At 37.1% G+C, this 26,820-nt stretch overlaps 1 protein-coding gene across 2 annotated transcripts in view; it reads right to left on the bottom strand.

Annotated features, from left to right (window-relative positions):
• Positions 1-724: 724 nt before the first annotated feature.
• LOC122478839 (transmembrane protease serine 11E-like) overlaps positions 725-26,820 on the bottom strand; it is a 48,436-nt gene continuing 22,340 nt past the window's right edge. Inside the window, exons 4-11 of one of the 2 annotated variants that reach the window (XM_043572558.1) lie at positions 26,519-26,586; positions 23,873-24,036; positions 22,016-22,060; positions 20,420-20,458; positions 18,137-18,314; positions 16,460-16,719; positions 15,728-15,870; positions 725-4,324 (exon numbers count right to left, since the gene is read on the bottom strand). In XM_043572558.1, coding sequence (XP_043428493.1) covers positions 4,163-4,324; positions 15,728-15,870; positions 16,460-16,719; positions 18,137-18,314; positions 20,420-20,458; positions 22,016-22,060; positions 23,873-24,036; positions 26,519-26,586 — 1,059 coding nt within the window. In that variant the 3' untranslated portion in view covers positions 725-4,162. The remainder of the gene's footprint in view (positions 4,325-15,727; positions 15,871-16,459; positions 16,720-18,136; positions 18,315-20,419; positions 20,459-22,015; positions 22,061-23,872; positions 24,037-26,518; positions 26,587-26,820) is intronic. The other variant, XM_043572559.1, reaches the window with a different exon arrangement.

Below are 26,820 nucleotides of genomic sequence, written 5' to 3'. Positions count from 1 at the left end.
TATGAGATACTTGGAGGTACTGTGGTAAAGTCCAGAATTATAAAAATTATGGCATAATGCATTCATGAAGGCAACACTGTTAATTTTTTTCTCCCCAAAGTAATTCCTTTTTTAAAATTTCTCATGTATTCTGATTTGCTTTCTTTTATTACTGTCTTCAATCTTTATTTCATAAATCTTTATTGAGTATGTGCCATAAATATTATACTTTCCTATGAACTATAAATGTTATAAAAATGAAACGGCCATGGTCCCCACCTGAGAGGGCTTATGGTCTAGTTGTTGTATCAGATCTATTCACACATCTCTAAAAAAACATGGGGAGGGGTGCCTGGATGGCTCAGTCATTTGAGCATCCAACTCTTGATTTCAGCTCAGGTCATGATCTCAGGGTCATGGGATCAAGCCCTGTGTCAGGCTCTGTGATGCCAGCACAGAGCCTGCTTGGGATTCTCTCTCTCTCTCTCTCTCTCTCTCCCTCTCTCTGTCCCTCCCCTGCTTATTCTCTCTCTCTGAAAATAAACTTTAAAAACAGTTTTAGAAAACATGGGGAGAGAATGTAGGTACAGAGAGGTTTAAAAAAATGGTAAGAAACCAGATGAAAAGAATATAACAGTTTCTGTAAAAACTAAGCATGTGCTTATCATATGACCATTAATGCCCTCTAGGGTATTAGTCCCATAAGAATGAATGTTCACACAAAACCTACACACCGACACACAAATGTTATAGCTGCTTTATTCATGATAGTCAAAAATTGTACACACTTCAAATGCCCTTCAGTGAATGAATGGTTAAACAAATTGTGGTACATCCATACCATAGAATGCTACTCAGTAATAAAAGAATGAACTATTGACACACATAACTTGGATTGATGCCAATGGAAGTATGCTGAGTGAAAAAGCTAACCTCTAAAGGTTTCATAGAGTATGATTCCATTACCATTCTTGAATTGACAAAATCATAAGCATATAGAAGAGATTAATGGTTACCAGGAGTTAAAGACTGAGGACAGGGATAGGGAAGGAGCCAGGTGGCTATGGGTAGTTTGAGGGATCCTTGAGATCAAACTATGCTGTACCTCATCTGTGGTGGGGATTACATAAATCTACACATGATAAAATTACAGAATTAAATACATACATACCCACATAACTGCATGCTTTTAAAACTGGTGAAATCTGAATAAGGTTGATGGATTGATGGATTGTCTCAATGTTCACTTCTTGGCTGTGATATTATATTATAGCTAAGCAAGATGTTTACCATTGTGGGAAACTAGGTAAATGATACACATGATCTCTCTGTTTTATATTTTACAACTATATGTGAATCTATGATTATCTGGGAAAATCTTAAAGTGTTTTTTTTAGATGGTAAGGAATTTCAGAAAAGAGGATGTTATATTCACTTGAGGGAGTCAAGAAAGACTTCCAGGAGGAGTCTTAACTAAACAAGAAATTGGCCTATTCTATTATTCTAATTATCTAATTATCTAATGATCAAGTACCAATTGTTTAAAACAAGATTGCCATTTAATTAAAGTAATAGTTATAATAGCTACCATTTCTTGAGCACCCACTATGTGCCAAGAACTCTGCTAAGCACTTTCAAATGTTATCTCATTGTAGTCTCTACAATCGATCATTTGAGGTAATATTATTATCCCTGTCTTATAAGGGAGTATATTGAGGTTTAGAGTGTTTAATCACCTGGCTTAAATCACAGTTAATGTAAAATCTGGATTACTTCTTAAAGTCAATGTGTAAACAATAATAAAGCTATGTTTTCTGCATAATATAAAAATAAAGCAACACATTGAAAGACTATGACATACAAAGCACTTTACTAGGTACTGTGGGAAGAGAGATAAAAGATATAAAAGGAACCGCATACCGCTTATACAATTAATAAATGTTATTCCAGTCATGACTTAACTTTCTCCAATGACATAGTTAAAATAGACATGTTCAAAAATGCTGAAACCCTCCATATGTTATCTTTTTTCAAAAGAAGATATTTTAAAAATATGACCTATTGTATTATCTATTTCTCTGTGCACATAAAGTTTGAACTACTGCTCATATTTTCACTGTGACCCAACATCTGTTTCTCAAATCTTTTGTAAAAGATAGTATCAAAAGTATTTCTCTGAGGACTATGATGCCATTGTGAAATTAAACTCCTAAAATTTCTCCTTAATTTAAATCTCTTCAAGTTGGCTTGCAGAAGAAATTCCTCACATCACATGTTATAAATTTTTAGTTTGGAAACTCGCCTCCAGAAATCTGGAAAATATTGACCATGATGTCAATTTATGTGTACTTATTTTTAAATGCCTTCAAAGAGAGGAATTGTATTCTTTTGCTTTTATAAAAAAATCCCTAACACAGAATTTCTACTACAGTTTTTAGCACTTGAAGATCCAGACATCTTTTTCTATCTTCCCACAGCTTACAGGTGCCATCTAGAGGCCCAACTACAGAAGGTACTGAAACAGGGGGTCAATTTTGAATAGAACACTCAGAGTAATTTAGTTTGAAATGTACTTAAATCTTTGTTTAAAATTCATCACTTGCCTCAATTTTATTTTTTTCAGAATATTAAATGAAACAAAAATAATTTGTGCAAAATATCAAGCACGTCCATTCATGTCAGTTTTCATCTTATTTTAGCCAAGTGCCTAATTTTACCAGTTCATATGCCAATATTATTCAGGTCAATAAAAGTCAAATTTTTCCTACTGATTGTGGTTTTCAAAGTGGTTATGGCCCAATACAGAATTTGGTGAATAGCTATATATGAGCAGGTAAGGGTAATGAAAACTTTAGTGAAATCTCACCATTAACATGGCATGAGTTCTAACTTCATGATGGCTTAGATCACTTGCGTGTTATGTCTCTCACAGCTTAGTAAATTACCAAAAATAAAATTATGAAAATGGTTGATATTTGGTTTTCCGTCTTCAGTTTTGTATGTAAGCAGTTAGCAATTCTGTGCCATACTAGACACAGCAGGGAGGATATCTTCTGATCCAAGCCCAGGGAAGTGCTCAGGCCACAGGCTGGTAAAGCAGGTAGCAGGCAAAGATGTGTAATCATCTCCAAATGGAGGTCTCATTTCCATTTGCATGACTACAACTATACATTAACACCTGGACCTTATTCCCTTCCAGGCTTTGTAGCTGGAAAAGCTTTAATCACAAGCACACAAGCCCTTGGTGATAGTTCCTTTTCGTTAAATACTAATTCTCTCTTCATTCTCGTCTAGTCAACCACAAAAAAATCTTAATACGTAAGGTATACTGGTCGTTCTTAAATGAATTTTCATAACCTCAGATTTTTAGAGCATTTGCAATACATTGAGTGGTGATATTTTCCCATCTTCCCCTTCTTCATGGACTATCATAATATCAAGTAAATGGATGATGTTTTCATTATAATATATTGATATTTTCAGTAGTGCAAGACTAAATAAATATTATTTGCTTTAACTTAGAACAAGTACATTATATAGAATCTGTATAATTATTGTAGGTCACAGGAAAACAGAATTGTCCCCACACTTATCACTGTAGATGTTAGCTAGAAATGAAAATAAAACTATATCTTGGTTTCTCTGTACTTCCTTAATTCCCATTCTTTCTCCATTATTAAGTGTTTTGTATTCTGATTTCTGTTTGCTTGACCTGTCATAATGAATATTATCATTTTCCTCATTCCTTTAAGGAAAAAGAAATTCCTAATACTTTTTTGTACATAAAAATATAGTTCTTTCCTTTTTACATTTCCTTTGGCCCTTTGTTCTGCACCTTGAAAGCAGAGATCTGAGATGAGAGAAGTTGGAAAAATGAAAGAAGGAATTGCTTCAAATTATATATATATATATATGCATAATATGCATAAGAAATTTATGTCAACAAGCCAAAATTTTAATGAAAAAGCTTCTAGAAAACAAATGAACGCAAATTGGGACAGAATCTATCTGACAGAAGCAGAACGTTCAGTGTGGAGCAGAGGTAGGAAGGAAATATGTGCATCAAGCAAACAGGTTAGTTAGATGGGTCATATCCAAGTGACCTGCAAGACTTCTGCAATTCTGTATCTTTGAGAATGGCCTATACACAAAAATGTGTTCCATTCTACTAGATTTTTCTCTCTTAGATACCAGTTTTGGAATGGATCCAGTCTCGGAAAGCAGTCACTCTAGTATAAACACCAGGCTTGTTAGGTTGTCCACATTCATCTCCCCAGCTCACTATTCCAGCAAGATACCAGATATCTCTAGCATCTGGACTAACCAGTGGTCCTCCAGAGTCACCCTACAGGAGAAGAGAGAGATTGGTAACTAATAATTCAGTTCATTATGGCAGTTTTTATTATTTTTCTAATTTGAATTTAATGAAAGGGAAGTTTTCAAAAATCAGTGTGCTCAGATGCAGAAGTGATACCCTGTGTCAGTAGTTCACATAAGGGAGGAGATCCACTACCTGAAGCATTAGCTTAGATTCAGAGGTGGGTACACTGAGATTAAAGGAGCCATCTCTTTGGAGAAGAGTACTCTTATCTGGTACATCTGAGACTATAATTCCTCATATTCTTTATCAGTGTGACATAGCTCCCAAAAGAAGGGTGGAGAGTCTATTACTGATAAAAAGGACAGACACTAGAGTCAGACACCTGGGTTTAAATCTCAAGTCTGGCTCTTCCAGCCGGCTAAGACCTTTAATTTATATATTTGTAATGCTCCTAATAATACCTACCTCTGATGATAATTTTGAAGATTAGATAAAACAGTAAATATAAAGTGCTTAGCATAGAGCCTGGCATAAAATAGAACTTAGTAAATACATATTTAAAACCACAAATTCCAATTGTTTATGCCTTGTAAACTCCCGAGGGCTGTTTCTTTATATACCTCAGAAAAACAAGGTACAGGCTGATCTTGCCTCAAAATCATGGGGTCTTTAGTACTGACCACCCATTAGGTGTTCAGCACTCTATGGAGCTCTGAATTAACATATTATCTAATTCACTCATGTTAATTCTGGCAACAAAACATGGAGCAAGATTTCGTTTTCTCCATATTAACAATGAGGAAATCAAAACTTGGAGAAATTAAGTAATTTGCCTGATGGCACATGTATTCAGTGGCAGAATTGAATTTGAATCCAGAGTGCTGTAACTCAGACATTTGGCTTTTCCCCTCTGCATTATACTAACTTCTTTGTGCATTTTCTTTTGTTCATGTAAACATGTTAACTAATGCTAATAGTAACTGAATATGGAATAACGTGTTTGTAATTTTTAAATCAATTCACCAATAAGTGTTGATGTATAGCCTTGTAGGTGGTAGGAGATACAAAAAGAGTGTAAGTACAGGTAGCATCCAAATAAATCATTTTGATAATTAAAACCCAAGCCTATATGAAGGCAGAGCAGATTAGGATGCAGAAATAGACATTACAGAGACAACAAAATTTAAATCTGCTTAAGAGACAGGAAAAAATGAATCTGAGAATAAAGGAATTAATGGAAAAATCAGAATAGCTAACAGATTACAAGACGCATCAGGTGATGTCCACTAGCAATTATCAAAAACGGAAAGATAGTCTGTCCTACTGAACTAATTAGTTCACACATTATCAGGGAATTATGTCATTATAAGATGGAAGTTGTGATGGTTTATATGTGTTTTGTCTTAGGCATGGATGCCAGAACAATAGGAGTAAAATTATGCCAGTCAGAAAAATAAAAAAAGCTCTCAACTGAGCTGTTGCACCGGTAGAAGTCTTTGGGGTTCTATTTTTAAAAAAATATTTTTAAGGTGTCTGTGCCCTATCTGGAAGCGATGGACAAATTTCTAGAAACATATAAACTACCAAAACTGAAACAGGAAGAAATAGAAAATTTGAACAGACCCATAACCAGTAAGGAAATCGAATTAGTAACCAAAAATCTGCGAAAAAATAAGAGTCCAGGGCCAAATGGCTTTCCAGGGGAATTCTACCAAATATTTAAGGAAGAGTTAACACCTATTCTCTTGAAGCTGTTCCAAAAAATAGAAATGGAAGGAAAACTTCCAAACTCTTTCTATGAAGCCAGCATTACCTTGATTCCAAAACCAGACAAAGGCCCTACTAAAAAGGAGAACCACAGACCAATTATTCTGATGAACATGGATGCAAAAATCCTCAAAAAGATATTAGCCAACCAGATCCAACAATACATTAAAAAAATTATTCACCACGACCAAGTGGGATTTATACCTGGGATGCAGGGCCAGTTCAATACCTGCAACACAATCAATGTGATTCATCACATCAATAAAAGAAAGGACAAGAACCACATGATGCTCTCAATAGATGCAGAGAAAGCATTTAACAAAATACAGCATCCTTTCTTGATAGAAACCTCAAGAAAGTAGGGATAGAAGGATCACACCTCAAGATCATAAAAACATATATGAAAGACCCAATGCTAATATCATTATCAATGGGGAAAAACTGAGAGCTTTCCCCCTAAGGTCAGGAACAAGACAGGGATGTCCACTCTCACCACTGTTATTCAAGATACTACTGGAAGTCTTAGCCTCAGCAATAAGACAACACAAAGAAATAAAAGACATCCAAATCGGCCAGGAGGAGGTCAACCTTTCACTCTTTGCAGATGACATGATACTCTATATGGAAAACCCAAAAATTCCACCAAAAAAACTGCTGGAACCAATCAATGAATTCAGCAAAATCACAGGATATAAAATCAATGCACAGAAATCGATTGTTTTCCTATATACCAACAATGAAGCAACAGAAAGAGAAATCAAGGATCCATCCCATTTACAATTGCACCAAAAACTGTAAAATACCTAGGAATAAATCTAACCAAAGAGGTGAAAAATCTATACACTGAAATCTATAGAAAGCTGATGAAAGAAATTGAAGAAGACATAAAAAAATGGAAAAATATTCTATGCTCCTGGATAGGAGAACAAATAATATTTAAATGTTGATACAACCCAAAGCAATCTACATATTCAATGCAATACTTATCAAAATAACTCAAGCATTCAGAGCTAGAACAAACAATCCTAAAATTTGTATGGCACTAGAAAAGACCCTGAATAGCCAAAGCAATCTTGAAAAAGAAAACCAAAGCAGGAGGCATCACAATCCCAGACTTCAAGCTGTATTACAAAGCTGTAATCATCAAGAGAGTATGTTACTGGCACAAAAACAGACACTCAGATCAATGGAACAGAATAGAGAACCCAGAAATGGAACCACAAACGTATGGCCAACTAATATTTGACAAAGAAGGAAAGAATATCCAGTGGAATAAAGACAGTCTCTTCAGCAAGTGGTGCTGGGGAAACTGGACAGCGACATGCAGAATGAACCTGGACCACTTTCTTACACCATACACAAAAATAAACTCAAAATGGATGAAAGACCTCAAAGTAAGACAGGAAGCCATCAAAATCCTCGAGGAGAAATCAGGCAAAAACCTCTTTGACCTTGGCTGCAGCAACTTCTTCCTCAACACGTCTCCGGAGGCAAGGGAAACAAAAGCAAAAATGAATTACTGGGACCTCATCAAAATAAAAACCTTCTGCACAGCGAAGGAAACAATCAACAAAACTAAAAGGTAACTGACAGAATGGGAGATGATATTTGCAAAAGACATATCAGATAAAGATATGTAGACATATAAGATAAAGGCATAGATCCAAATGTATAAAGAACTTCTCAAACTCAACACCCAAAAAACAAATAATCCAGTGAAGAAATGGGCAAAAGACATGAATAGACACTTCTCCAAAGAAGACATCCAGATGGCCAACCAACACATGAAAAAATGCTCCACATCACTCATCATCAGGGAAATACAAATCAAAACCACATGGAGATATACCACCTTACAACTGTCAGAATGGATAACATCAACAACTCAGGCAACAACAGATGTTTGTGGGGATATGGAGAAAGAGGATCTCTTTGGCACTGCTGGTGGGAATGCAAACTGGTGCAGCCACTCTGGTAAAGAGTATGGAGGTTCCTTAAAAAACTTAAAATAAAATAAATAAAATAAAATAAAAACTAAAAATAGAACTACTCTATGACCCAGCAATTGCACTACTAGGTATTTATCCAAGGGATACAAGAATGCTGTTTGAAGGGGCACATGCACACCAATGTTTATAGCAGCACTATCAACAATAGCCAAAGTATAGAAAGAGCCCAAATATCCATCAATGGATGAATGGATAAAGAAGATATGGTGTATATATATATATACAGTGGAGTATTACTCAGCAATAAAAAAAAAAAGAGAGATGATTGGAGGGAAGATGGCGGCATAGGAGGACGCTGGGCTCACCGTGCGTCCTGCTGATCACTTAGATTCCACCTACACCTGCCTAAATAACCCAGAAAACTGCCAGAGGATTAGCAGAACAGAGTCTCCGGAGCCAAGCGCAGACGAGAGGCCCACGGAAGAGGGTAGGAAGGGCGGCGAGGCGGTGCGCTCCACGGACTGGCGGGAGGGAGCCAGGGTGGAGGGGCAGCTCGCCGGCCAAGCAGAGCCCCGGAGTCTGGCTTGCAAAAGCGGAGGGGCCTGACGGACTGTGTTCCGACAGCAAGCGCGACTTAGCATCTGGGAGGACATATGTTAGCAGCTCTGCTCAGAAAGCGGGAAGGCTGGAGGACAAAGGGAGGGAGAGCTGCTGAGCCCCCGGACGACAGAGCTGTTTGGTGGGGAACAAAGGCGCTCGCCAGAGCCATCTCCCCCGCCAATCCCCCAGCCGAAATCCCAAAGGGAACCAGTTCCTGCCAAGGAACTTGCTCCCTCCGCGCAAACACCCAACTCTGTGCTTCTGCGGAGCCAAACCTCCGGCAGCGGATCTGACTCCCTCCCGCTGCCACAGGGCCCCTCCTGAAGTGGATCACCTAAGGAGAAGCGATCTAAGCCTGCCCCTCCTGCCCCCGTGCACCTTGCCTACCCACCCCAGCTAATACGCCAGATCCCCAGCATCACAAGCCTGGCAGTGTGCAAGTAGCCCAGACGGGCCAGGCCACCCCACAGTGAATCCCGCCCCTAGGAGAGGGGAAGAGAAGGCACACACCAGTCTGACTGTGGCCCCAGTGGTGGGTTGGGGGCAGACATCAGGTCGGACTGCGGCCCCGCCCACTCCAGTTATACACCACAGCACAGGGGAAGTGCCCTGCAGGTCCTCACCACTTCAGGGACTACCCAAAATGACCAAGCAGAAGAATTCCCCTCAGAAGAATCTCCAGGAAATAACAACAGCTAATGAACTGATCAAAAAGGATTTAAATAATATAACAGAAAGTGAATTTAGAATAATAGTCATAAAATTAATCGCTGGGCTTGAAAACAGTATACAGGACAGCAGAGAATCTCTTGCTACAGAGATCAAGGGACTAAGGAACAGTCACGAGGAGCTGAAAAACGCTTTAAATGAAATGCATAACAAAATGGAAACCACCACAGCTCGGCTTGAAGAGGCAGAGGAGAGAATAGGTGAACTAGAAGATAAAGTTATGGAAAAAGAGGAAGCTGAGAGAAAGAGAGATAAAAAAATCCAGGAGTATGAGGGGAAAATTAGAGAACTAAGTGATACACTAAAAAGAAATAATATACGCATAATTGGTATCCCAGAGGAGGAAGAGAGAGGGAAAGGTGCTGAAGGGGTACCTGAAGAAATTATAGCTGAGAACTTCCCTGAACTGGGGAAGGAAAAAGGCATTGAAATCCAAGAGGCACAGAGAACTCCCTTCAGACGTAACTTGAATCGATCTTCTGCACGACATATCATAGTGAAACTGGCAAAATACAAGGATAAACAGAAAATTCTGAAAGCAGCAAGGGATAAACGTGCCCTTGCATATAGAGGGAGACCTATAAGACTCGTGACTGATCTCTCTTTTGAAACTTGGCAGGCCAGAAAGAATTGGCACGATATCTTCAGTGTGCTAAACAGAAAAAATATGCAGCCGAGAATCCTTTATCCAGCAAGTCTGTCATTTAGAATAGAAGGAGAGATAAAGGTCTTCCCAAACAAACAAAAACTGAAGGAATTTGTCACCACTAAACCAGCTCTACAAGAGATCCTAAGGGGGACCCTGTGAGACAAAGTCCCAGAGACATCACTACAAGCATAAAACATACAGACATCACAATGACTCTGAACCCATATCTTTCTATAATAACACTGAATGTAAATGGATTAAATGCGCCAACCCAAAGACATAGGGGATCAGAATGGATAAAAAAACAAGACCCATCTATTTGCTGTCTACAAGAGACTCATTTTAGACCTGAGGACACCTTTAGATTGAGAGTGAGGGGATGGAGAACTATTTATCATGCGACTGGAAGCCAAAAGAAAGCTGGAGTAGCCATACTTATATCAGACAAACTAGACTTTAAATTAAAGGCTGTAACAAGAGATGAAGAAGGGCATTATATAATAATTACAGGGTCTATCCATCAGGAAGAGCTAATAATTATAAATGTCTATGCGCCGAATACCGGAGCCCCCAAATATATAAAACAATTACTCATAAAAATAAGCAACCTTATTGATAAGAATGCAGGGGACTTTAACACCCCACTTACAGAAATGGATAGATCATCTAGACACACGGTCAATAAAGAAACAAGGGCCCTGAATGAGACATTGGATCAGATGGACTTGACAGATATATTTAGAACTCTGCATCCCAAAGCAACAGAATATACTTTCTTCTCGAGTGCACATGGAACATTCTCCAAGATAGATCATATACTGGGTCACAAAACAGCCCTTCATAAGTTTACAAGAATTGAAATTATACCATGCTTACTTTCAGACCACAATGCTATGAAGCTTGAAATCAACCACAGAAAGAAGTCTGGAAAACCTCCAAAAGCATGGAGGTTAAAGAACACCCTACTAACGAATGAGTGGGTCAACCAGGCAATTAGAGAAGAAATTAAAAAATATATGGACACAAACGAAAATGGAAATACAACAATCCAAACGCTTTGGGACGCAGCGAAGGCAGTCCTGAGAGGAAAATACATTGCAATCCAGGCCTATCTCAAGAAACAAGAAAAATCCCAAATACAAAATCTAACAGCACACCTAAAGGAACTAGAAGCAGAACAGCAAAGGCAGCCTAAACCCAGCAGAAGAAGAGAAATAATAAAGATCAGAGCAGAAATAAACAATATAGAAACTAAAAAAACTGTAGAGCAGATCAACGAAACCAAGAGTTGGTTTTTTGAAAAAATAAACAAAATTGACAAACCTCTAGCCAGGCTTCTCAAAAAGAAAAGGGAGATGACCCAAATAGATAAAATCATGAATGAAAATGGAATTATTACAACCAATCCCTCAGAGATACAAACAATTATCAGGGAATACTATGAAAAATTATATGCCAACAAACTGGAAAACCTGGAAGAAATGGACAAATTCCTGAACACCCACACTCTTCCAAAACTCAATCAGGAGGAAATAGAAAGCTTGAACAGACCCATAACCAGAGAAGAAATTGAATCGGTTATCAAAAATCTCCCAATAAATAAGAGCCCAGGACCAGATGGCTTCCCAGGGGAGTTCTACCAGACGTTTAAAGCAGAGATAATCCCTATCCTTCTCAAGCTATTCCAAGAAATAGAAAGGGAAGGAAAACTTCCAGACTCATTCTATGAAGCCAGTATTACTTTGATTCCTAAACCAGACAGAGACCCAGTAAGAAAAGAGAACTACAGGCCAATATCCCTGATGAATATGGATGCAAAAATTCTCAATAAGATACTAGCAAATCGAATTCAACGGCATATAAAAAGAATTATTCACCATGATCAAGTGGGATTCATTCCTGGGATGCAGGGCTGGTTCAACATTCACAAATCAATCAACGTGATACATCCCATTAACAAAAAAAAAAAGAGAAGAACCATATGATCTTGTCAATCGATGCAGAAAAGGCCTTTGACAAAATCCAGCACCCTTTCTTAATAAAAACCCTTGAGAAAGTCGGGATAGAAGGAACATACTTAAAGATCATAAAAGCCATTTAAGAAAAGCCCACAGCTAACATCATCCTCAACAGGGAAAAACTGAGAGCTTTTTCCCTGAGGTCAGGAACACGACAGGGATGCCCACTCTCACCGCTGCTGTTTAACATAGTGCTGGAAGTTCTAGCATCAGCAATCAGACAACAAAAGGAAATCAAAGGCATCAAAATTGGCAAAGATGAAGTCAAGCTTTCGCTTTTTGCAGATGACATGATATTATACATGGAAAATCCGATAGACTCCACCAAAAGTCTGCTAGAACTGATACAGGAATTCAGCAAAGTTGCAGGATACAAAATCAATGTACAGAAATCAGTTGCATTCTTATACACTAACAATGAAGCAACAGAAAGACAAATAAAGAAGCTGATCCCATTCACAATTGCACCAAGAAGCATAAAATACCTAGGAATAAATCTAACCAAAGATGTAAAGGATCTGTATGCTGAAAACTATAGAAAGCTTATGAAGGAAATTGAAGAAGATTTAAAGAAATGGAGACATTCCCTGCTCATGGATTGGAAAAATAAATATTGTCAAAATGTCAATACTACCCAAAGCTATCTACACATTCAATGCAATCCCAATCAAAATTGCACCAGCATTCTTCTCGAAACTAGAACAAGCAATCCTAAAATTCATATGGAACCACAAAAGGCCCCGAATAGCCAAAGTAATTTTGAAGAAGACCAAAGCAGGAGCCATCACAATCCCAGACTTTAGCCTCTACTACAAAGCTGTAATGATGAAGACAGCATGGTATTGGCACAAAAACAGACACATAGACCAATGGAATAGAATAGAAACCTCAGAACTAGACCCACAACGTATGGCCAACTCATCTTTGACAAAGCAGGAAAGAACATCCAGTGGAAAAAAGACAGTCTCTTTAACAAATGGTGCTGGGAGAACTGGACAGCAACATGCAGAAGGTTGAAACTAGACCACTTTCTCACACCATTCACAAAAATAAACTCAAAATGGATAAAGGACCTAAATGTGAGACAGGAAACCATCAAAACCTTAGAGGAGAAAGCAGGAAAAGACCTCTCTGACCTCAGCCGTAGCAATCTCTTACTCGACACATCCCCAAAGGCAAGGGAATTAAAAGCAAAAGTGAATTACTGGGACCTTATGAAGATAAAAAGCTTCTGCACAGCAAAGGAAACAACCAACAAAACTAAAAGGCAACCAACCGAATGGGAAAATATATTTGCAAATGACATATCGGACAAAGGGCTAGTATCCAAAATCTATAAAGAGCTCACCAAACTCCACACCTGAAAAACAAATAACCCAGTGAAGAAATGGGCAGAAAACATGAATAGACACGTCTCCAAAGAAGACATCCAGATGGCCAACAGGCACATGAAAAGATGTTCAGCGTCGCTCCTTATCAGGGAAATACAAATCAAAACCACACTCAGGTATCACCTCACGCCAGTCAAAGTGGCCAAAATGAACAAATCAGGAGACTATAGATGCTGGAGAGGATGTGGAGAAACGGGAACCCTCTTGTACTGTTGGTGGCAATGCAAAGTGGTGCAGCCGCTCTGGAAAGCAGTGTGGAGGTTCCTCAGAAAATTAAAAATAGACCTACCCTATGACCCAGCAATAGCACTGCTAGGAATTTACCCAAGGGATACAGGAGTACTGATGCATAGGGGCACTTGTGCCCCAATGTTTATAGCAGCACTCTCAACAATAGCCAAATTATGGAAAGAGCCTAAATGTCCACCAACTGATGAATGGATAAAGAAATTGTGGTTTATATACACAATGGAATACTACGTGGCAATGAGAAAAAATGAAATATGGCCTTTTGTAGCAACGCGGATGGAACTGGAGAGTGTGATGCTAAGTGAAATAAGCCATACAGAGAAAGACAGATACCATATGGTTTCACTCTTATGTGGATCCTGAGAAACTTAACAGAAACCCATGGGGGAGGGGAAGGAAAAAAAAAAAAAAAAAGAGGTTAGAGTGGGAGAGAGCCAAAGCATAAGAGACTGTTAGAAACTGAGAACAAACTGAGGGTTGATGGGGGGTGGGAGGGAGGGGAGGGTGGGTGATGGGTATTGAGGAGGGCACCTTTTGGGATGAGCACTGGGTGTTGTATGGAAACCAATTTGACAATAAATTTCATATATTAATAAAAAATCTTTAAATTACAAATGTTAAATATTATAATAAAATACTTTTAAATGTAAAAAAAAAAAAGAAAAAAATGAAATCTTGCCATTTGCAACTATTTGGATGGAACTAGAGGGTATTATGCTAAGCGAAATTAGTCAGTCAAAGACAAATATCATATGACTTCAGTCATATGAGAAATTTAAGATACAAAACAGATGAACATAGGGGAAGGAAAACAAAACTAATATAAAAACAGGGAGGAGGACAAAACATAAGAGATTCTTAAATATAGAGAACAAACAGAGGGTTGCTGGAGGGATTGGGAGGGGGGTGCTAAATGGGTAAGGGGCATTAAGGAATCTACTCCTGAAATCATTGTTGCACTATGTGCTAACTAACTTGGATGTAAATTTATAAATACATAAATAAATAAATAAATACATGAATACATAAATAAATAAACAAATATCAAAGGGATACATGTTCCCCTAATAGCAGTATTATCTATAACAGCCAAGTTATGGAACAACCCAAATGTCCTTTGACTGATGAATGGATAAAGAAGATGAATGGATAAAGAAGACGTAGTGTGTATATATATATATATATACACACACACACATAGTGTGTGTGTGTATGTATATGTATATATACACATACATATATACATATTATATACATATAATATACATATGTTATATATATAATGTATATATAATGGAATATTACTCGGTCATAAAAAGAATGAAATCTTGCCATTTATAATGACTTGGATGGAGCTAGAGAGTATTATGCTAAGTAAAATAAATTGGAGAAAGATAAATACCATATGATTTCACTCAGATGTGGAGTTTAAGAAACAAAGCAAACAAAACAAAACACTCACACTCTGTCTGTCTCCCTCTCTCAAAAATAAACATTAAAAAATTTTAAACAAAACAAAACAAATGAGCAGAGGGAAAAAAAGAGACAGGGAAGCAAACCAAGAAGCAGACTCTTAACTGTAGAGAACAAACTGATGGTTACCAGAAGGGAGGTGGGGGGGGTGGTGGTTAAATAGGTGATGGGACTAAGGAGTTCACTTGTAGTGATGAGCACCAGGTGTGGTATGGAACTGTTGAATCACTATATTCTACACTGGAAACTAAAATTGCACTGTATGCTAACCAACTGGAATTTAAATGAGAAAAGATAAAAAAAGAAAGTGATAGAGAAGTAAGTGTTACTATAAAGGAGATCTTTGTGGTGATGGAATATCTCTCAGCTGGAGTGATGGTTACAGAAACATACAACACATGTAAAAAAATATGCCATAGAATATGCACCAATGTCAATTTCCTAGATTCTATATTGTATTATCGGATGTGAGATGCAATGTTTGGGGAAAACGAGGTGAAGAATACATGAGACCCCTCTGTAAACCTTCTGCAAATTAGAATGATTTCAAAATAAAAGATGAACAAAAAATTACACAGCATACCACTGGTCAAACCACGTACCTGGCATGCATCTCTTTTTCCTTTCAAGGAGCCAGCGCATAACATTCTAGGAGTTATGGCACCATTGTAAGATTGGGGTTCGTTACAGGTTTTAGTATCTATGAGATCCACCTGTACTTGCCGAAGATGATTTTGACCACTACCTAAAGACAAAAAAATTCTTTATATTTGTAGATATACATATATTCTATAAACCTTGAGAAAATCTTTCATAATTGTTGGATAAGATGGCAATTTAGGATATGTATTCTTTCAGGTACAGTAATATTTGGGAAAAGAATGATTTCCTTACTACTTTAAATGAAAAATTAGATACTTATGAGAGAGCATCATGTTGTTTAAGTGACTTCTGTTCCATTGTGAAACTTAGAATGTAATTTCAGTAGGGAGAATGGTGGCTATACGATTCTCTCATCTTCACAATTGAGTATATTAATGATTCCTAATCTCCTATGCAGTTAAATCCCTAGTAAAAACTTCAGACATATTTACTATTTCAGACACCTTACCAAGCACCATGACTACAGTAGTAGGGAGGCACTTGATAGTAACCTAAAGCAATGAAGGAATCTTTGTGTCTTATAAAAGACCTAATTTACAAACAGGGCCTGACTTACCCAGGTCCACAGGACCAATGCACCAGCATATTTTGGCATAATGACATTCCATTCTTTAAAAGGCTTAGAATACCAAACTGGGTTACTATGGTTTGATTTCTCTTCAGATACTCACCATCATTTTCCAGTGCTCCAAATCCTGTCACAAACATCTCATCCCCTGGTTGGAACTCATGAGATGCATCAGGAAGACAAATCCTATGTACTGCATTTGTGTAGGGGACCGGGCTAGAAAGCTCTGCAACTGAAATATCATAGTCATGTGATGGATACTTGTATTTTTCATGGACAAATATCCTTCGAAGGCCTTGCTTCAACTTTGGAGTCTTTATTGTTACTCCAAAGGAAGCAGTCCATCTGGTTGGGTCCTTATACCTGAGGAAAAAATATGAACAGCAAATTCCACTTTATTATGCTACCAATGTAAGGACTTATATTACACATTTTAGGCTGCTGGTGTCAACATAAGTTTTCTTTTTAAAATTACAGTTTCTGGGGCTCCTGGGTGGCTCAGTCGGTTAAGCGTCTGATTTCGGCTCAGGTCATGATCTCGTGGCTCATGGGTTCACGCCCCACGTCAGGCTCTATGCTGACAGCTCAGAGCCTGGAGCCTGCTTTGGATTCTGTGTCTCCCTCTCTCTCTCTCTCTGCCCTTCCCCTGCTTGCTCTCTCTCTCTCTCTCTCTAAATTAAGTAAAAACCTTTAAAAAAATAAAAATAAAATTACAGTTTCTATGTATAAAAATAAACTCTTTCCAATCTGAGAATCTGGCTCAGGAGTAAGGTGAGGTGGAAATGCCACAGTGGTGTGGATTTTAGGAAATACATGTCACTCTGCACTGAATCGCTTACTCCAGATCCTAGAGCCTTTTGACATTTCTAGGAATCAGTGACTCCAGGAGACATACAGAAAGCATATTTTGTACAGATGCAGGAACAAATGTATTCTATGTACCATGCTCCCTACTCACAAACATACACATTTCTCTGAAAACTGAAAAGGCTACACATAAATTTAACAAAACATTACTATCCTATATACATAGGCATTTTGCATTAGGTTAAAAGGTCTTCATTCCTTGGAATACTTCAGTTGTATAATTTGTTACTACCAAATGTCTTCATATTTAATTATTTCTTGCCATGTAGAATTTCTCCTTTGAGGTCAAATCTGCAATCCACCCAGCCCCCATTCCTGATAGATACACAGCAGAGAGATAAGGCTCTTTGACATCAGGCTCAAAGTCCAAAGATGACTTTAAAATTTCTTTAAAACACCGGCTTGCTTTGACAAATTATTATTTCTTTATCAGTGGATAATTTATCTATATGTAGTTTGATGCATTTCCAATTCCCGACCATTAAACCTCTCACTAAGGTTTAGGAGCCTTCCACTCTTTGTGATGTGTATGTTACCTTCATATTAAACTCATCTCTTTCACGGGGTGCCTGGGTGGCTCAGTCGGTTGAGCGCCCGACTTCGGCTCCGGTGATGAGCTCATGGTTCGTGAGTTTGAGCACCCCCCCCCCCCCCCCGCCCCGCCCCGCCCCAATCAGGCTCTGTGCTGGCGGCTGGAAGCCTGGAGCCTGTTTCAGATTCTGTGTCTCCCTCTCTCCCTGCCTCTCCCTCACTCACACTCGGTCTCTATCTCTCTCAAAAATAAATAAACATTACAGAAAAAAAAATTTAAACTCATCTCTTTCAAACTTCGCAAGGTATTTCCTTCCTGCCAAGCCCGAGTGCACGAGTGCACTTTGCTTACCCCCAGTCATTCACAAGTTTCAAGACTTACGTTCTAAAGCAGTGAGCAGCACTCACAAGCCACGTGCTATTAATTAAAGTTGCTCCACAGCGATGCATCCCATCCCACTGCAGGCTAGCTTGCCACGGCCATTCTCCCTCCTCTACAGGTGTCCCACCAACGATCCTGAGACTCTGTCTTGAAGTTTTATTCCTTCGTGTCCCACAGCCTGCCAAAGAGAGACAATGCCTTACTTAGCAGTTGCTTCTAAGTATCAAATTGCGTTACTATCTCAATTTTTTTCATACTTTGTGCTCCAATAGTACCAAACATTTTCTCTTGTCCTTACTTTTCCTTAAACTATAGTGGTTCATTAATTTAACATCTATTCATCTTGTAGGATTAAGTCATTCATTACCTCCTCTAGGATGCCCTTCTCTAACAATTCCTCTGCCCCCAAACTGGATTAGTTATGGCTTTTTTCATACTTCTATCATCATCGTTTCTCTCTCTCTCTCTGTGTATATACATATATATGTATATATGTCTGTTTATATATACATGTATATATGCTAGTATAGTTACCAGTACTAATTATATATAATTATATATCATATATACACTAATTATATATATTATTTACATATAAGCATTGTTTATAACAGGGTTTATTATATATGCTAATTATATATAGATACACTAATAATATATACACCAATTTTATACATATACATATATAATATTATATATGTGTATATATATTGTTTATAACAGGGTTTCTCAGCCTTGGCTGTATTGACATTTTTGAGATGCATAATTCTTCACTGTATCCTGTATATGATCCTGTATATGATCGAATGTTCAGAAGAATCCTTGGCCTATACATATTAGATGCCACTAGCATCCCCCCCCACAACCATGATAACCAAAGTCACAGTGGGTCATGATCCCATGGGGGTCAAAATTTCTCTTGCTTGAGACCCATTGCTTCAGAATTATGTGTTCATGCATTAATCTCACACATCTAGTCTCACTAGAGTAAAAGCTGCTTTACGCAGGTATTATATCTCATCCATTTTATATTTCTATTGCTTAATACATCACTAGCACAATAAATATCGGTGGCAAGAATACATGCCATTTACGTAACAGGATTATTCTTTGGTCTCATGTTTAATCAAGCTCATGAATTAACTGATATTCTAAGCTGGTGAGTAGCACATTCCCTTCCATCATTTAAGAAAAATATATTATGTACTAACTCCATAATTATCAAATGTATCCTCTAAATCATGGTGGAGTAATCTGCTGTAGGTGAAGGGAAATACTAGGCCTAGAGTCAGTACTTTTAAAATATAGGTAGGAGTGCCTGGGTGGCTCAGTCAGTTAAGCGTCCAACTCTGGATTTCAGCTCAGGTCACGATCTCACAATTTGACAGTTCAACCCCACATCTGGCTCTGCGCTGACAGCATGGAGCCTGCTTGGGATTCTCTTTCTCTCTCTCTCTCTCTCTCTCTCTCTCTCTCCCTCCCTCCCTCTTTGCCCCTCCTCTGCTCATGCTCTCTCTCTCCCTCAAAATAAATAAACTTAAAAAAATAATAAATAAAATATGGGTAAAGATACTATCTGAGCCTTCAGTAATTTTATCAATATATACCCAACCCCATAGTTGCCTGATATTTCCATAGTATGGGATTAACAATCATCATGAAGGGGCACCTGGGTGGCTCAGTCAGTTGGGCATCCGATTTCGGCTCAGGTCATGATCTCAAAGTCCGTGGGTTCAAGCCCCACATTGGGCTCTGTGCTGACACCTCAGATCCTGGAGCCTGCTTCAGATTCTGTCTCCCCCTCTCTCTGCCCCTCCCATGCTCATGCTCTGTCTCTCTCTGTCTCTCAATAATAAATAAACGTTAAAATTTTTTTAAAAAATCATCATTAAGATTTTGTTTAGAGTAACAATGAGCTCCTGCCTATAGCTGAAAAATGCCAACATGCCGTTTACTTTTATATAATCTTTAGAAAGTGTTTGTAAAAGTATTATTATAGATATCTGCAGCCAGAACAGAGTCTTTTTTCCCTTCTTTAACAAGTGTACAACTCATTTCCACTATACCTGTGCCACAGACACCCATATATCCACTCCAAAGTTCTCCCAATTTTTTTTTCATTACTTAGTAATAAAATGTGCTTCAACAATAAGATAAAGCACCATGAGCTGTGCAAAGATCAATCAAACTTTATTCTGACGCTATAATATCACACAAAGTAAGCCTAAATGATCCAGTGTTAACATTCAAGTAATGCAATTTTAATAAATATGTTACACTTACAACTGTTCAGAAAGTTGTCTGTTTCTGTCTTGTTGATTTCTGAAATACACAGAAATGGTGAATAGAACAGGGCCAGCACATCAGGATTTCATAATGCCTCTGAGTACTTTAAATAGGAAAGGCTGGTTAATTCCGTTATAAGACAGAACCTCTAGATTGTAAAAAAAAAAAAAAAAAAAAAAAAAAAAAGCAACACAGTTAGTTTATCATATGTAGAGCATGTTCATTACCTTGGAGAAAAGGGAGATCTGAACAGCGTTTTTAAACTTTAGTCCGAGAGAGACTTTATACTGTCACAGAGAGAGCGTCTTTATACTGTCAGTTCCTGTTCCTCTTCCCAGTAATTCTGATTCAGTAGTTTTATAATGAAACCCAGGAATCTGAGTTTCATACCAGAAATAAGATGCAGTATTTCCCCCTTTTGTGGAAATACTTTTCTAAACCATGATATTGATTCCCTAAATGCAATGATATTTTTACTGACCATTATTTCAGATTTTTTCCCCACTAAACTCACAGGCATCGTCCCATTTGTATAACATTTTTGAATGGCAGGTCCATAAATCCATCCTCACTCTCACTTAAAAAGAATGTTATCTCTCTAATTTTTCTTTCTGCTGAAATTTGCAAAGGCAATTTGCCCTCTTTTCAACTTTAGTGCATGGCTTCTTAGCTTATTTATTTCTCAACAATCAGGCTCTAACCCTATGCAAGCATTAAGCCAACCAACAGATACATAAAACTCCACACAGTTAAATGTCCTGATTCAGTAGATTTCCAATGACCAAAACTCTTCTCTTTGAACATGGCAGAATCAGTGTTCTAAATACAAAAATGTTAATGTTAATTTTTCTTTTAGTCTTTAATAGTATTTATATGCCAGAAATCTATATTCTAGAAAGCTTCTTTCTGACTTTCTCCATCCTGGCTATTTTGGGGGGAAATGGCTCAAATAAAGAAGTGACTATTCTCTGTAGATATTAAATATCATCACCTCTTATCTCCTTGTTTTAAATAACCTGTTCTTCTCTAGCTCAGACTTTTCCTAGAGAAAGTTCTGGCTTTGCTCTTGATACTACTTAAAGGGCCATCTTAATGGATGTGTATCTACATTGGGCTCTGCACTCAGCATGACTGTGCACTTGGTTTAGTGCTCACTGTCTTGAAATTCTTAATATTTTTTATTTTATAATTTGTGTTTTAAAAGTGAAGTCTGGGTGGCTTAGGCAGTTAAGTCTCCAACTCTTGGTTTTGGCCCAGGTTATGAAGTCACCCTTTGTGATATAGAGCCCCGCACTGGGCTCTGCACTGACAGCACACAGCCTGCTTGGGATTCTCTCTCTCTCCCTCTCTGTGCCCCTCCCCCATCTCTCAAAATAAATGAATAAACTTAAAAATAAAAATAAATAAAAGTGAAGTCTGAAGAGCAATGGGGTATGACATACACAGAGGAGATAACACACAATATATGTGTCCATGGGCTCCTGGCGCCCATTTGCATATGTCATTTGTGATACCCAATGAACTCAGAATTCCAGTGGATCCACAACATTCAGCAAACTCAAAGTGAGTACAAAATAAGTGTGTGATGCTTACCATTAAGGAACCAGGACGCAGTGACAGTCCAGGAGACCATGTTTTCTGTTTGAAGCAGGACTTGCTCAGAACACAGAAAGAAAGCAATAGCATTCTACTAGACACAAACCACCCAAGGACCCTATTATATCCTTTCTTGCTCCCATTACTTTTTTATATTAGCCAACAGCTTCTGCTGAAAATAATGACATACAAGGACTTTTCAGGTCTTTCTTACTTAAGCCGAAGGTAGAGAACATTTGTAAAATGTGCACATATCAACAAGGGAAAAAAAACAAAACTGTGAAGCTAGTCTTGTATAGTTTTCCTATCGATCTGATTAGAGCCAAATTCATGCATGTGTGAAATACTGTTGTATAATTTTCATAATTCCACGTACTTAAATGCTTTTACATTTGCATTTGAAATTGATATTTTACAACATGAAGAGGAATGATACATCTCATGCTAGTAATTTAAAATTTTAATTTTTTCACATAGAATGGCATTAATTAGCAAATAAAAATGCCATGACGAGTCAAGAGAGACTGTAGAAGAAAGAAATCTTATATATTAATACTCTTAGTGGTAAGTTTTTGTTGCTTTTTGAAAAGAGTTCAGCATTTGGCACTAGGCCCCATAAATTATGTAGCTGGTCCTAACTACCCAAGTCTTTCTTCCTAAGCAAACAGGGTAGGTGACCATTAGGTCATGCTGCTAGTTAGGTCTATCAGCTTTTATGTTAGCACATTATGTTCATACTTTCTACTTGTTCACTCTTCTCTATTTTCTAGTGCTGCCATGTTCAATACTGTGTCCACTAGCCACATGTGCCTAGTAGCTCTTGAAATGTGGCTAGTCTAAACTGAAATGTGCTATAAATAACAAAATATACACTAGATTTCAAAGCCTTAGTACAAAAAAAAGAATATAAAATATCTCATGAATAATTTTTCTATTGACTACTTGTTGAAATAATAATACTTTGATATAGTGGGTTAAATATCAAACTATTTAAATGAAGTTCACATGTTTACTATTGCTTTTTTAATGTGGATACTACAAAATTTAAGATCATAGGGTTGGCCCACATGGTATTTCTACGACTAGCATTGTTCTATAGCACACAACTCTTAACCAAACATTTATTTCCACTGAGGGTCTACTATATTTCTTCCTTTCTGGTAATGAGGACATACTCCTGCTTATTTCATTCCCCTATCCTCCACACAAAAAGCTCAGACTTTTTAAATTAGTTGTAAAATATATAAAAAATAAGTATAAATAAATTATAAATTTTTCATTGGTAAATGGTCTAAGGAAAGAAGCTATAGCAAGGTATATCAATGTAACTTGAAGGCAAATGTGTGAATGGCATGAACCTTTCCATACATCATACTCTCAGAACATAAAATGGAAGCAATAAGAAGAAGAATGTACAAAGCCACTTTCTCCATGTATAATCGGATGCTAGAGCTGAGGTGTAAGTCCCAATACAGAGAAAGAACACAGACCCGGGGTTAATGAGAGATGTGCATAGGAGACATAAGTTTAGGGTAGTAATAAAATTAAAATACTTTATTAGGACCAATTTAGTCCCGAATAAATGTTCTATTGATGACAAGACTCCATAATTAAAGGATATCCAAAACAATTTTTAAAAGTCAGTGCCTAAGAGGGAACTTGTTGGGATGAGCACTGGGTGTTATATTTAAATGATTAATCACTAAATTCTATTCCTGAAATCATATGTTACCTAACTTGGATTTTAAATAAATAAATAAATAAATAAATAAATAAAATCAGTGCCTAAGACCAAAACTAACATGGAGCTGTTCTATGTAAGAAAATTAAGCTAAATAACAGAAAGAAACTTACTTTTAATTTCAACTGATTCAGGATCTAATTTAGGGGGTCCTACAGCATCATGCAGCTTTTCAGTTAGAACACGTTGAATAATTTTATTGATGGCTTCAGGATCCTCAGTAGAGCGAAATCTAAAAATCAGCAACATATGAGCCAACACTCCATGTTCCTCTGGACTGTGGATCAAAAAGAAAAACAGAAAAAAATGGTTTTAAATATAAAGTTCAAAATTATATTTGTGGTAATATCACAATCTATTTTTTTTCTTTATCACCCATTTGAAACACACACACAAAACAAATCCATAATGTAATTTAAAAGATCCAATTTGTTTCATTCTATATTCCTATTGTTTTCCACATATAAAACTTCCAACTTAGCCTCCCTGATAGTAAGATAGTATGCTCATGGTGTCCCTTAACACCAAAATATCTAGTTATTAATATAAAAAGATACCCTCTTGTCAACCATTTAATACTATTAAATATACCATATGATCAATGTGAAATCAACTCTGGGTTTGGCCTTCAGGTTTAATTCCCAGTGGCTTAAATCCAGTGAAATCTCCTAAGCAACTTCATGCTTTCCTAAACAACTTCTAATCCTAGGGATATTAGAAAGCTTAACCAAATTGTTGTTACTTCATGTGATTATATTTTCAAGATAGAGCATTAATTAGCCTTAGTGTTGTTTGGATGAATTACTTCTTGGAATCATCCTTGACTTCTCTTTCTCATTTTCTGTCAGCTACTCTACCTCCTTTTTTTTCATATATAATCAGTTCTCAAAGAATTTTACTCCCCACTATACAGTGTATTGACTTCTCATATAAACTGTAAATGGGAATGTAAATTAGAACCTTATTTTTAGAGGTCAGTTTTGTTTATCAATTATACATTTGATGATCCATTTCTCTGATACAGCACTCTCTTCAAATAAACTTTTGTGTGTGCAAAGAGATTTATACAAATGTTTATCATAACCTTGTTTTTAAATCAGAAAAAAATATGTAACAACCTAAGTGTCCATCACAAGGGCATTGGCTAAATCAACCCTGACACATACTTGTAGTGAAATACCACACAACCAATTGTTAAGAAGCTATGTTACTTCTGCAAATGGAATTATTAGACAGGGAGTTTTTGCCTTCTATTTTATGTGATATTGTGTTATTTGAATTTTATATATTTTATATTGTTTTTGTAATCTGAAAAAACAAATAGGACTTTAATGAGAATATTGTTATGTATCTCACCCCTTTCACTGACTAAACAACACCGTACAACAATTATTCTTTATTCCTTCTCTTAAACTATTCCTATACTGGTTGACTAATAGAAACAAAAACAAACAAAACTGTCTCTCTACCCCAGCTATTCAATTTATCTCTCACCTTATCACAACAAACCTTCTTGAAAGGGTAAATTACACTGTGCCTCATATTTACTTCCTTGCAATCTACTTCCTCCCTTTCCATACCACTGAGTCTTTTCTGTACACTAAATGACTTCCTCACTGGCATATCCAGTTAATTATTTCTGGTCATATTACTTGGTCTCTCAGGAGTATTTGTCAATGCTGACCATTCCATGCTTGAAACTTTTTGTCTTTTGTATCAGTGGTGCCTTTCTCATGATATCTCTTTTTTCTTTCTCCTTCCCTATTTCCTTGGCTCCTATTTTTTCCCCATCTCCTTAAGTATTATTTCCTTCAGGCTTTCTTCATCATCATTTTTTTCCTTGCATTACCCTTTTTCTGAAAAATTCTGGTTACATCCACACTCTCTAGTACTTTGATTGAGAATGGGCAAAGGCATATCTTCAACTCAGCTCCCTTTTCCTCCCCTGAGTGAGACTCGTATTTCAGGCTCATGTCCCCTAGTATCTCAGCTTAAAATCTGTAAGACTAACTTCATCTTTTGTACAAACTTGCATTTCTTCCCACTGATTGCAGAAAAAATACTAATGAGTAAGAATGTTACTAAGATGAAGAGGTAAACAAATTGGAAAGTGATTTGGAAGGTAGAACTGGAAGAACATGGTTATTTATAAAATGTGAGGGGCCCAGGAAATGGAGGAGTGTAGGATGATGTCCAGGTTTCCCATTAGTTTCACTTGAGTTAGAGAATTTTCTGTGGAACCTACATGTGGAGATGTGCATGGGCAGGCAGATAGCTCTAGAAATCAGAAAAGCAGTTTAGATTGGAAATAGAAATTTGGATTTCGATAGTATGAAGTCATGTGGGTGCATGAAGTCCCCTTGAGAGAGTGAAAAAAGTAAACAAAATTCATAAAGAGGAGAATGAAGAGGGTAAGACAAACCTCATCTACTATGCTATTTTATAGAGGGAAAAATTGGTTATTAAACTAAGGTATATGGCTTAGGTCCCTATTTTTGTAATTAGATTCCCAAAGAACAATTCAATAATATAGCCACCAATAATACTCGTCCCTTACCTCACCTTGCAAATGCTTTCTTATGGATTTAGAGAATGAGTAAAGCAAATTATAATCCGTGCCTTAGAACAGTTGTCAAATGAATATTGGTTTAATTGAATTATATCATATCATTAATATTTCCAATAGTATTTATTACTAGCCAAGTTAACAGCTTTAGTTTTAAATTATATTCAGAAGTCAGCATTTTAGATTTACATACCTGAACCTGATAATGTGAGGCTTGACAAACTCTCCCCTCAATGGAGATTTATGAAATGCATTTTTTACCTGTTCCAAAAATATTCAACATACATCAGCAAGAATAATTTTCTACAAGTCAATTTAAAGCTCTATGGAAAATTTAAAAACAAAACAAAGCAAAACAAGAAACATTAATCAACATTTCACAATTCACTCAACTTGAAGAATCTCAAAGAATCTTTTCTGGTATTCTACTCAGTAATTTCAACTGAACTCTGCCTTAGGAGTTATCTGGGAACCACAGTAGTTGGCCAAGAATGA

This window comes from Prionailurus bengalensis, chromosome B1 (genome assembly GCF_016509475.1).
Source record: "Prionailurus bengalensis isolate Pbe53 chromosome B1, Fcat_Pben_1.1_paternal_pri, whole genome shotgun sequence".
Classification (NCBI taxonomy): domain Eukaryota; kingdom Metazoa; phylum Chordata; class Mammalia; order Carnivora; family Felidae; genus Prionailurus; species Prionailurus bengalensis.
This window is presented reverse-complemented; position numbering and strand designations above follow the sequence as displayed.